The 12,548-nt window shown below is 26.5% G+C and overlaps 1 protein-coding gene across 1 annotated transcript; it reads right to left on the bottom strand.

Annotated features, from left to right (window-relative positions):
- Nucleotides 1–4,836: 4,836 nt before the first annotated feature.
- On the bottom strand, nt 4,837–5,977 carry LOC108324811 (VQ motif-containing protein 8, chloroplastic). The gene has a single exon (XM_017557738.2). It carries the CDS (start codon nt 5,897–5,899, stop codon nt 5,315–5,317), a length of 585 nt encoding a protein of 194 aa, XP_017413227.2. The 5' UTR covers nt 5,900–5,977; the 3' UTR covers nt 4,837–5,314.
- Nucleotides 5,978–12,548: the final 6,571 nt, after the last annotated feature.

Raw genomic sequence — 12,548 nt, 5'->3', positions numbered from 1 at the left:
GTTTATTTGGAATGTTATGATATGTTTTATATTTTTTTATATTTGTATGCTTTCCTTAGATGAATTATTGTAGTGTAAATTGATTCTTGTTATATATTATTGGTTTTATTTATTTCTATTGTATAATATTTTAATTATATAAAGTTATGAGTTATCTTGATAAAAACTCCGAATAAAACTTATTTGGAGTAATCCTAATGAGTTAATCAGATGAGATTTAAAATATTTGTGTGATCTCGTTAAAACCTTTTTCTTTTTTTACTTAAAATTTAACATATATTTTTTTCAATCTGACTACTATGATTGATAATTAGAAGTCTATGATCAAAGAAATAACTTTTACAATTTTGAGAGAAATCTGAAGGTCACTTTGTTTTTCTTTATTTGGAATTGTCTCAGTAAAACCCTCATTCTTATACTTCCCTAATTGTTGGATTGACTTGAACCTTTTACACACGGTTTGTAACATATATTTCTTCAACCTTGACGTTGGAATCTTTTATTAGAGGTTTGTGTTTAGTGAAGTCAGTTTCACAATTTTAGGGAGTTGAACATCATATCTTTTTTTTTGAGTTATTTTTGTAAAATCTATATTTCCAATTATTTAACCATTATATCAGGTTGAAAATTTGAAAGATATTCCATGAAATCTGATTTTGTATTTTGACCATCATGATCAATAATTAGATATCTCTAGTCAGAGAAATGATTTTCTCATTTTTTTTAGAGAAATATGAATGTCACTTTGTTTTTTATGTTCTGTATTGCTACGGTAAAAATCCGTTTTCTAATTTGTTAACGGTTGGATTTGGCTAAAATTTTTATACATAATTTTGTAACAAATAGTTCTTTACTTTAACCATTGTGATTGTCAATAAGAGGTCTTTGGTTGAAGATATTATGGTAGAGTACACTATGTGAATTTTTATATGCTATTGTTGTAACTTATAGAATGAAATATTTTGATGTGAAATAATGATAGGTAGTGTATGGAAATCAGATTTTGTGTGGGAGCTATCTTGGCTCGACTAGTATCAGACACATGTAGAGTATAATTTTTAATGATGAGAGCCAAATGAAGGTTTCTATATCACGGATATAGAAATTTACCCTGTCATGGTTTGATTGTGATTGTGAGTTCTAATTCTCAAACCCATAGTAACTTTTGAAAGATATGAGAGAAACATGATAAGTGCATAATCTCTCAATCACTCAACACATTGACCTTCCAAAAGAAAAATTCATATGTTTATGTTATGAAAGAATTATGAGTATTAAGACATGATAATTGTATTACATAAATAAATAGTTGATGATTGTTGTTGAATTATTAATCTAAGAGTGAATGATGAATATTATGTGTGAAGTAAAATTAATTGTTTAATTGATTGTGTATGCTATGAAGATGGTATAATATATTGGATATTGATTGGAATTGTTGAATCTTTTATTATTAGAATTATGGGCAATATTCACTAGCTTATGCTTACTAATTTTGTGGTTATGATTTTTATCTAGCACAATGTGAAAATTTGCTAATAGGAAGGACATAGGTGTACATCTTTATACTACGCTATTCATCAATTCTTTCTCATCAATATGAAATGTCCTTTTTTTTAATTTAAAAAAATATCTACAAATTTTTCAGAAATGTCAATACATAATATTATATAAATTTACTATTTTATACTGATATTTATTATTTATATAATAATCTAAATTAACGGTTTTAATTTGTTAATTTAGGATGTTTTACATGAATCATTTGTAAATTTATTAAAATAAATAAATATAAAGAACAAACGACTTTAAACTCATGATAAAAATCACGCTTATTGAAAATAAACTAATTATATCTATAATGAAAAAAAAGAATAAAACATTAAATTTTCTTATGAATAAAATTCAAATTAATTAATTTATGAGCATGATTTTTTATAAAAAAAAACATAAGAAAGTTTAAACCATACATTAAGGCTTTGTAAGACTTTGTTCACCTGAATGGATTTAAGAAGAGTGATTGAATGAATTTGAGAGGATTTGTTCGTAAATTTACTTCTAAATTCACTCTCACTTAACTCAAAATTCACTCAAATAAACAACAAAATATTTACTTTCAAATCCTCTCAAATTCATTCAATCACTATCCCGCAAATCCATTCAAGTGAGTGAACAAAGTGTAAGAGTTGACACAAGAAATCATGATAAATTAAAATAAGAAGTACATTTTTTAAAATTATATTTTCTTGAAATATCTTAAATATTCAAATAGGAATTACATTTTTAGAAATTATATCTTAATAGTTGACACAAGAAATTATGACAAATATTTTTTTTTCCACGCTTGACATATTTTAAAAAAATATATACAATATTATATAATTAAACATAATTTGTATTGTTTATTTTATATAATACTATTACTAATAATAATAATTTGTAATAGCATCTTATTATAAAAGTGTTTTATTTAAAATTGTATTAAATTACAATGAATATTTATTTATTTTCAATACAAAGAAAGTTAATGTGTATTTAAAAATTAAAGATTGTGAATATCGTTTCATTCAAAATATGAAAAAAAAAATATATTTATTTTAAAACCAGAAAAGAAAAGATGGATGATTTTTTATTAAGTTGGAAGAGATAAATGTTATTTCTTAAAAAGAATTAAAGAATTTTATTTACCCTTATGTAATCATTTTTATAATAATAGAAACGATCTCCATCTATTAATGTTATAGCCAAAACCTTAAATATTTTTCCTTCACTATATGACTTTTCTGCTACTTTCAAATATTAGTAACTTCATTCCTATTAAATCATTACCTTAATCGACATTAAACCTGGAGTCTCAATCAGTGTTTAGATTTATTGTTCCAATCATCATTAAGTCTAATACCATACAATTCCCTTAACCTTAACGTATTAAGAGCATAAAGCTAAAAGACCTTATTTCAAATCCGAATCCAAATATCATTAGACTTAACACCACAATCTCAAATAAATTTCATCTCTCAGAAATTGACTATGTGTATAATAATACTTTTTAATAAAAGAGTTAATATGTCTCTAAAATAGAATCTATATATTGACTTTAAGTTTTTCAATCAAGAAACTACAAAGAAGTGATCTTTGTTTCGTTGTTGATATTCAAGTCATTGAAGGCGACCCTGGAACTCAAGCAGTCCTTTCCTCGTAGTATCTTTTTTCTGATATCAAATAGCACAACGTATCCCCGTCAAATGTTGCTTCTGAAATGTCAAAATTAAGTTATACATACGATATAATATTAGTTTAAAAACACATTGCTTGGGGCCTAACCCACACCAAGTGTGAACTCAATTCACTGTTTCCCTCGTCATATCGCTTGTTTTTTCTTAGTTGTCCCTTTTCCAGGTCAATCAAATTTATGATGATCAGAAGAAATCATTCAACTATTTCTCATAAATTATAAAGAACAATTTCTCACACAAACAAAAATCACATTGTATCATATAAATTGTTTGGTCAATGCGCTCATTACATATGGTTGGTCAACCTTCGGCAAAATGTCTTTTAAGATTTTAGAGGCAACGTTCATGGTCAATTCCAAAATTTATAAATAGTGTCGAAGTGCTTCTAACGTATACTCAGTCTCTCAAATAGAAGAAAATAACCATATAAAGTTGTTAAGAAATAACTCTCGATTCTCCGAAACATCGATCATCCGTCTCATTAAGTCTATAGTATTTAAAGGATAATCTCATGGAAAAAAAATGTATACGTATTCACCTATACAGTTAAAACAAATTAGGTAAAATAAGTAATGATGGTGAGATGAGAATGGTTAATAGCTATCAATTATTTGTCTTATTCGGTTGAAACTCGTTTTGTTACTGACTCATGAACTCTTTCAGAATCTATATACTAGTATTTACATACATCCATAAACACTTTTTAAAAAGTAAAAAAAAATATAAAATATATAACAAAATTAGATATTTGACAAAAACACATGCAATATCTGATATTCTGTTCACAGGGAAATAAGTCGTTTAAACTACTGAAGCATATCAGTTTTTTTGTCCGTGGCTAATTTTATTTGGTGATAGAATTTTTTGTATTAATCTGTTGGTGTTAAAGGCAATGCCCTCTCCTTAAAGAAAATGTCCCTGTGTGTGCATGTACTGCCAGAGTCAAACATTTGTGCTCTCTCGTATCCACCAAAGTGCTAAACTCTTATAATAAATCTTCTGCTTGAAATTCTACCATTCATTCCAAGACCAATTAAGGTTTTCTCACACTAGCAATGCTTCTAGTCAAGCGTAGACTTCAGCACTGCAAACTTTTTTCAACTAAAAAGTTCAATCTAGACCACCCTCTAAGATTTAGCATCAAATGTCTATATCAATATTATCTTTTGTCTCCTTCAACAATTAAAGATAAGCCCCAAAACATCCAATAAAATTTTCTTAAATGTGTTAATTTCCAAGCCCAGTCATTGTTAGCTATCATAATAAACCCTAAGTGACACGTATCTGTCTCGCTATATTATCATTTATATATTATTACCATGTTTTCGAACCACAACTTTTGTTATTAATTAACTGATCTGTAAGGAAACGAACGAGAATATATATATATATATATATATGGAGGTGGGTGGAGCTATGATCAGCTACAACTGTATGCAAATGTTAAATATTAGTAACACATCATTAAAATAATTCAAGTCGTAGCGAAGAAAATGATATGATAATAACGAAGGAGTTGACTTTTCTTTTGAAGATACAAATCTTCCAAACTTGAAACAAGATAACTCAAGTAATATGTTGACAAAAATGCCAAACCAGACAGTGATCCGAGAACCTTGTACAATTGTCTCGGCGTTGACTGACCAAATGTTTGTATGAAACAGATCCAATAATTATAGACAACTGATGAAATGGGAATTAGGAAGTGAGGTATATTATAAACGCTTGCATATGAAGAAACAAGATTACAGATCGATCAGCAGTTTTTATGCAGCGAAAGAGGAACATGAAAGCAGAACACGAAAGAGAAATGAAATTACACTAACAAATGAAACTGATGAACATATTCTTCTCATGTTCAGAAAGAATGAATTGAATTAAATCTGCCTATAGATCACACTAATTTGATGGTAGCCAGTGTCGCAGTTGTTCGGCTCCGTCACACTAATACAACAAAATTTACAGAAGAAAGAAATAAGGCTAAAGAGACCAACCTATTTCAGCATAGAAACTGAACTATTACTTAACGAGACCAAGTTGAACCCTCCAGCAAATATGAACACCCAAATGAGTTGGTATCAATATTCAGACAGTTCTTTCATGAATTCCAAAGCCGAAGGGGATATCAAACTTCCCAAAACCCCATATGGGGAATCAGAATATTTAAACACTGATGACCGAGATGAGGAAAAGAGATCCGATGGATTTGGAGTGAAAAGTGGCATATCAGCAAAATCCAGGTGAGAAGGACTACATGGAACGATTGCACCATTCTCTATCAAATTCTCACCACCCCTCGCTGAACTTGTTTCATTACTGTTGTTGTTGGAACCATCAGACAAATATGATCCAAGATTCTCAGAGGTGTCTTGAGGCAGTGAAGCAGTGGACAAGTTGTGACTGGTGCTTGACCTACCAGTGAGTCTCTGAACAAGAGCCATGAAATCTTTAGCCTTGGTATGGATAACCTTGGGTGATTGAGTGTAAATGATGATGGGTTTAATCCTCTGTGGCCTCTGGAGATTGGTTTGTGCATCGACACACCTTGAAGACTTTCGTATCATGTGGGAATCTTTGTTGATCATCAAAGGAGAAGGACGAGGACCATTGATCACCTTCCTTGGCTGTTCTTGAAAGAAATACAACTCCGCACCAGGCCTCATCTTAGTTAAACTTCAACTCAATAAACCAATGCGAAAAATATGTGTCGAAATGTTTGATGAAAAATGGAAAAGCACGAAACTGGTTTATTGGGAAAGAATAGAAAGGTGGGTTTATATATATATACAGAGAATATGAGATTGGGAAGGAAAAATCTTAATAGCCTACAACTACGACCGTTGACACTTTATAAAGCCACAGTTCATATTTGTCAATAGGAAATATAGATAATGTTTTATCCAATAGATAATGAGTTGTGTTTTTTGATTTGACTGCTGGTGTGCTTGAATCGTAATTATTTAGTAGCTAAAAGATTGTTTTACCTGATTAATAATATGACTAGTAGCATGATTAAAAAAAATTAAACTGACCAAGGAGGCGTGTATAAAGCAAGAAAGTTGTTGATTTGAACCAAAATAAAATAACGTTGGAAGAGGAGTATTGTATTACTATTCTAGTGGGTAGGTTGTTGATTTTGTTTGTATACTGTAATACGTTTGGCTTCCACGCTTGGTACCTCCATAGCCGCCCGCAGGCAGATGACGCAGAAGCACAACTTTTCACCTTCTTCAACTCCATCTCATTTTTCTTCTGCCACTAAAATTACATCTAACACGGATTAAGTCTTCAAATTTATTTGGTTTTCCCTTGCATATTATTTTACTCTGAGATCTCTGTTACTTTTCCATTCCTCTGGCTATGGATATACTCTAACTTCAGTTTCAATTTTACAAAATCAAACTATCCCGTTTTGAAAAACATTAAAATAAGGTTTGAATGATGCAGAATAGCTTGGAAGCCGAGGTTTGTGTCTCTGTTCTTTGTTGACAATGGACAGCGTATGTTTTCGGCTTGAGGTTTGGAAGGAACACGGAAATGACAATGAATATTGCTTAATTTACTTGTTTAGTTTATTTTTATAATAATTATTATAAAAATTAATAAACTAATCAATACAAGATATTTTATAATTGGGATATAAGTCTCTTGTTTAAAAAGGAAACTTTTGTCCTCATTCTATTTTTCCTTTATAATCGAAATTTGAAACATACCTAACTTTGAGATATATTAGAACCTTAGCTTCCCTAATAATAATCAATAAAGAGTTCAGAAAGTTTATGCTTACTGGATCACACAAACAAAACTCTGCAGCAATTTTCGTCCCTAATGGCTTAACGATACACTCGAAGTTTTGAGATGTTCGAATAAATGAAATTAATTAAATTTAGTGTATTTTTAAAATATTATTTTAAATAAAATAAAATAAATTAAAAATTACTGATATTTAAAAAAATAATGTATTCCTTTTATAAACGAGAACGGAATTACCAAGATTTCATTATGAGATGTATTGCGCTCAGTATCATCAAAGTCAAACAAATTGACTTTCTGTTGTTATAATATTTCCTCCATTTGTACATTATTATAAACACTAACCAAAAGTATTGTCAGCGTCAATAAATGACAAAAACTGCTCTTTGTTTGTAGTCATAATATTTTTAATTAAAGCTTCCTTTCTATAAGTTTTGCAAAAAGAAAAAAAAAATACTATGGTATAATTTATAAATTTCTGTTCAGGTGAAATGTTTTTTTCATTTTAAAAAATAATCATTCATAGTTTTTAATTATATATATATATATATAGTTTAATTGAGAGTACCTTTTGTTTTTTAGAAAATTGATGTAATTAATCTTGGAAGAAGAAAAGGATGAAATGGATGGCAGTATTGGAAGAAGGTGGATCGAAATTGAGGGTGATATATAAAAGAACTTGGTAGCATTGACTCTGGGCTTCAAATAGTGTTATTTTTATTGCAACTTGCTATTCCACCGTTAATAAGTAATTTGTTCATACCATTGGTGGAATAGTATTTTATAGTTACCGTATTGGTTCTTTTGAAACTTGTGTATCTGGACGTATTTCTAAAGATTCAAACAAAATGTTATTAAAAATTAAATTCATGTTTAAAATAAAATTAATAATTAATCATTCTTTTAGTATTTAAAAATCAATAAGAAAACATGTTTTACTTTTCTCAACAAATACGCCTTTTATTTCATCAAATTTGACTCGAACTAATGCTACGAAGGTCTATTATGTACATAATGTAAATGGGCTAGAATATCAAGGACTCTATTACAAATATATATATATATATATATATATATATATATATATATATATATATATATATATATATATATATATATATAATATTTGTATCGATAAAAACAAATATTGATGCAAATTATTTACAAATTTTTGTTCACGATTATTTTTTATTGAAAATTCTAATTGGTTATTCGTATTCATGTTTTTTATAGCCCTTTTTTTTCATATGAATACTCAAATTTGGAATTTTGTTTAAAAACCTAAGCTTAATTTCAATCCATAAATATCTGTCATTCCTAATAATTTTTAATAAAATTTATTTCATATTTTTTTAATTAAATTATCATAATGAATATTAATAAGTAATAAATTGTTTAGAATTAATTTCATATATTTTTATTTGTATTTAAACATATAAAATTAATATTACTTTTAAAAAGATTAATTTTTTCAATTCATATTTGTTTTGACTCGTTTAAATTTATATCTTAGAAAGAACAAATCAATTTGCTTTAATATTATAGGATACAATTTTATTTAAATTTTACTTTGAAAATAATTTTATTATCTAAACTTATATTTTAAATATTTTTTAAATAACTTTATTTAAAATTAAAATAAAATAAAACATAAAAATATTTATAGGTTTTAATATTTGAGAGCATTAAAAAAATTTAAGAATCTTCTTAGATAGAAGAAGTAACGGATATACATCATCACTTCCATTTTGATCCATTGTATCCCTAATTACGCATGCAAATATTATACCACTATTCATAATCATATGTTTGATAATACTTCTTTTACCAATTTTTTTTCTCAATTTCAAGTTACTTATTTCAATTTTTTTTTTATAAAAAAACTCTTTTCATATGAATACTTAAATTCGGAATTTGTTTAAAACAATTAAATTTAATTTTAATACAGATTTAGAAATAAACATATTCATTCATGTTATACAATTGTCCATTAAAATTAAATATAAATTATATATATATATATATATATATATATATATATATATATATATATATATATATATATATATATATATATATAAAATTCTAGTGGACAATTATACAACAATGTTTGTCTCCAAATCTGTGTACTGTTCCATATATTAGTTGACGCTAATATAATGTCAAATAGATATTTTCGTTGTCTTCTTTCAATTGAAAATCAATTCCGCCGTATTCAACAACGCATGCTCAAGGTTTGTTTTTTTCTTAAAGAAATAGTCTGAAAAACTTATTTTATTTCATAAATTTCAAAAACTATGAATGAGAGAAAATTAACAATTGAATCATGCATTACATAATCTCGAAAATCATATATATCATTTTTTAAAAACAAAAAAAAATACACTTGTATTATACACGTTATACAAATGCCACATGAATAGTTTGACCCTGTATTAACTGTTTCCATTGGTACACACATAATTTATCAACATAAAATAATTAATATAAAATTTTAAATATACAGTAACAATGCCATATCATGTATCAGAATAATAAATGATTCTTTTAATATATAATATTAATTTACACGTTACTTTTATACGTCAAAAATTTTATGTAATAGAAGTTATCAAAATCTCACATCTTTTTGTTAGTAAATGTTTATTTGTATTTATAATTAAAACATATAGAACATGTTAAAATGAAAAATATTGCTAAAGTATAAATCATTAAATTAATTTATATTATATATATATATATATATATATATATATATATATAATATGTTATCCATATTATAATACTAAATACACAAGTCTTACCTATAATTTATAAAAATATTATTTATATGTTATTAATGTAAATCATTTTCAAGTAACTAATAAGAATTTTTTAGAAGTTCGAGCTTCGATCTGTCACATAAAAGAAGTCCATTTAAATAATTACGATATTTAAAAATATTTTTTTTAGTATGAGAGTAAAGGAAGAATAAAAAATATTTTTGTTTCAGTACGTATAGTCGATAATTACACTTTCACGATTTAAAGGAGACACTTTTCTTAGTTTCACTTTACTTTCTCTAATGTCTTATAGAATATACTCGTATAGTTCAAGTACGAGTGATACTAAACGCATTTTGACGTTTAAGTCAATATTCAATTATCAATCGATTATTATAATTAAGTTTTAAATGTTCAATAATCAGAAATCAATCTATTTTTTTATTTTATTTTTATATTTATAAGCTTTAAAATAGATTTTTGGTTATGATTGATCGAATATCTCGTAAGCATGTTTTGTCTAATTAATCACAGTTTTTAATATATAAAAGACCAAACGGTTATTAATGTGTTTGGTGACCGATCAGTCTACGTTATTTCGAAAGTTTTGGAGGATTGACCGACCGCCTGCCCGTTTTGGGCTTGTGTTGACCGATTGATTTGTACTATATAATTTTGTTTGTATAATGACAAATAAAATTAATTCGATACATAATAATACATTAACAAATATAATAATTAAATTCAATTTACCATAATCTAAATCCTATTTATATTATCATTAAAATCATTTTTCTCTAATTTGAGGGACATTAATATTTCATACAAATGTAATATTTGAATCTCAAGCTTTTCAAGTCTTTTTTAGGTCATTTTGAGTAGAGTTGTCAAAATAGGTTATAACCCGCAGGTCAACCCAGCCCACCACGGATTTGAGTTGGGTTGAGTTTGAAAAAAATGTATTTTTTTATGCAGGTCAATTTTCAACCCGGTTCATTTAAACCCAGCTCATTCGGGTTCAACCCGTTGTGAGTTGGGTTAGCTCACCAACCCACCTAATTTTATTTTACTAATTTATTATTTCATGAAACCATAAAAAATAATCTCCTCACTCACTGAAAAACCTCATGTATTGAGTTTAAGATCATTTTGGGAATAAAATTTATTTAGATTTGAATTACAAAAAGGTTGTAATTTTAATTTTTTTATTTTTTAAAAAATTATAATTAAGTAAACCAGTGAGTCAATCCGTTTAACCCACCATGTGTGGTGGGTCGAGCTGGGTTCGAATTTTTCTTGCTCGCTAATAAATGAGTCAGGTTGGATTGACTCACTAAATGATCAATCCGTGATACATCGGACTGGGTTGGATAAGGTGGTCCATTTTTACAGCACTAATTTTGGGTATGTCAATAGTGATAAATAGTGATGTAAATTTAGACTAGATAAGTACAACAATTATCACAAGTCAAAGAAATAACATGTGAAAGCTAGATAAAAAAAAAAGCTGTGTTATCACTAAGCAATCACACAAAATATAAAAGTAAAGATGAAATTTATTACAGAAAATAACAACTCAAAGTGATACTAAAAATAACACTATTGAAGAAAATTTCATAATATGGATTCATTTTACTGAGAAAAAAAAATTCTATCGATGTATAATATATATGAACTGATTTTACTGTCGATAAAAAATTCATGATAAATTTGTAAATAATTGAATTTTTTGAAAAATTGTAAGATTTTTTTGGTAAATTTGTCTGCAAAGTTGACGTTAAAGTTTAGTCAAATTAATAAAGAATGTGTTATAAATTAAAAGAAAAGAAGGAAAAAAACATATGAAGAAGATAATAAGAAGGAGAAAAAAGAGATGGAGTAAGAAGACAAGAAGGAAACAATGACACTACTAACTATAACAAAAGAGAGAAATTACAAGAAAAATGAAATATAAAAGGAGGGAGAAAAATGAAATATAAAAGAAGAAGAAAAAATAGAAAAGAAAAAGACAAAAATATAATATTTATTAATAAATTTAAAATTATTTATTAATAAACATCTATCAATGAATAATTATTGATAAATTTAAATTATTCATAATTATCGATAGATAATTACTAGCAAAATTTTTTGTTGTGAATAATTACAAACAAATTTTCTAATTCATTTATATGATTTGTTGATAAATATTTTATCAATGATTATTTTTATTGTTGATAAGAAATTTTTGTACTTAATGACAAATGTTATCGCTTGATAAAACGGACTTTTCTTGCAGTGCAATTACTTTATAAAAAAGAAAGTTTGAATTTAGAAAAAGGAAGTTACACTGTTGTTACTGTTGATTAACAAAAGCATAAATGAAAGTATAAATGTAATGTAAAATGTATTGAATTTTCTATGATTTTGAATATTAGAGGATTACTTTTCAGTCTTTTAAAATTTAAATTGGATACTATCAGATTTTCTTTTCTCTAAAATAAAATTGTTGCATGGAATACTATAATTGTTTCACACAATCAATATAAAATTTGCAAGTAGTAAATTAAAAGATAAGTTCATAATTTATTAAATTGAAGTAAAATTCTTTGTAATTAATACAAAATCAATCTCGTAAACATATGTCAGATATTTATAGAATAAAGATTGTAAGTTTTCTTGTTATCTTGAAAATGCAATAAAACACGATCAATTGACAAATGCATTTTAATTATAACTTTTTTGAATCAGTACTGACATTATCATATAATTTTGTGCATAATGACATAATAGTTGCCAATAGATTGGAACCTTTTAA

Source organism: Vigna angularis, chromosome 3, assembly GCF_016808095.1.
Source record: "Vigna angularis cultivar LongXiaoDou No.4 chromosome 3, ASM1680809v1, whole genome shotgun sequence".
NCBI lineage: Eukaryota > Viridiplantae > Streptophyta > Magnoliopsida > Fabales > Fabaceae > Vigna > Vigna angularis.
Note: the sequence above shows the minus strand (reverse complement) of the source record. Positions and strands in the feature narration are given on the sequence as shown.

What these genes read in the sequence shown, in the direction of transcription:
- LOC108324811 (XM_017557738.2), bottom strand. Translation starts at nt 5,899, where the DNA reads ATGAGGCCTGGTGCGGAGTTGTATTTCTTTCAAGAACAGCCAAGGAAG.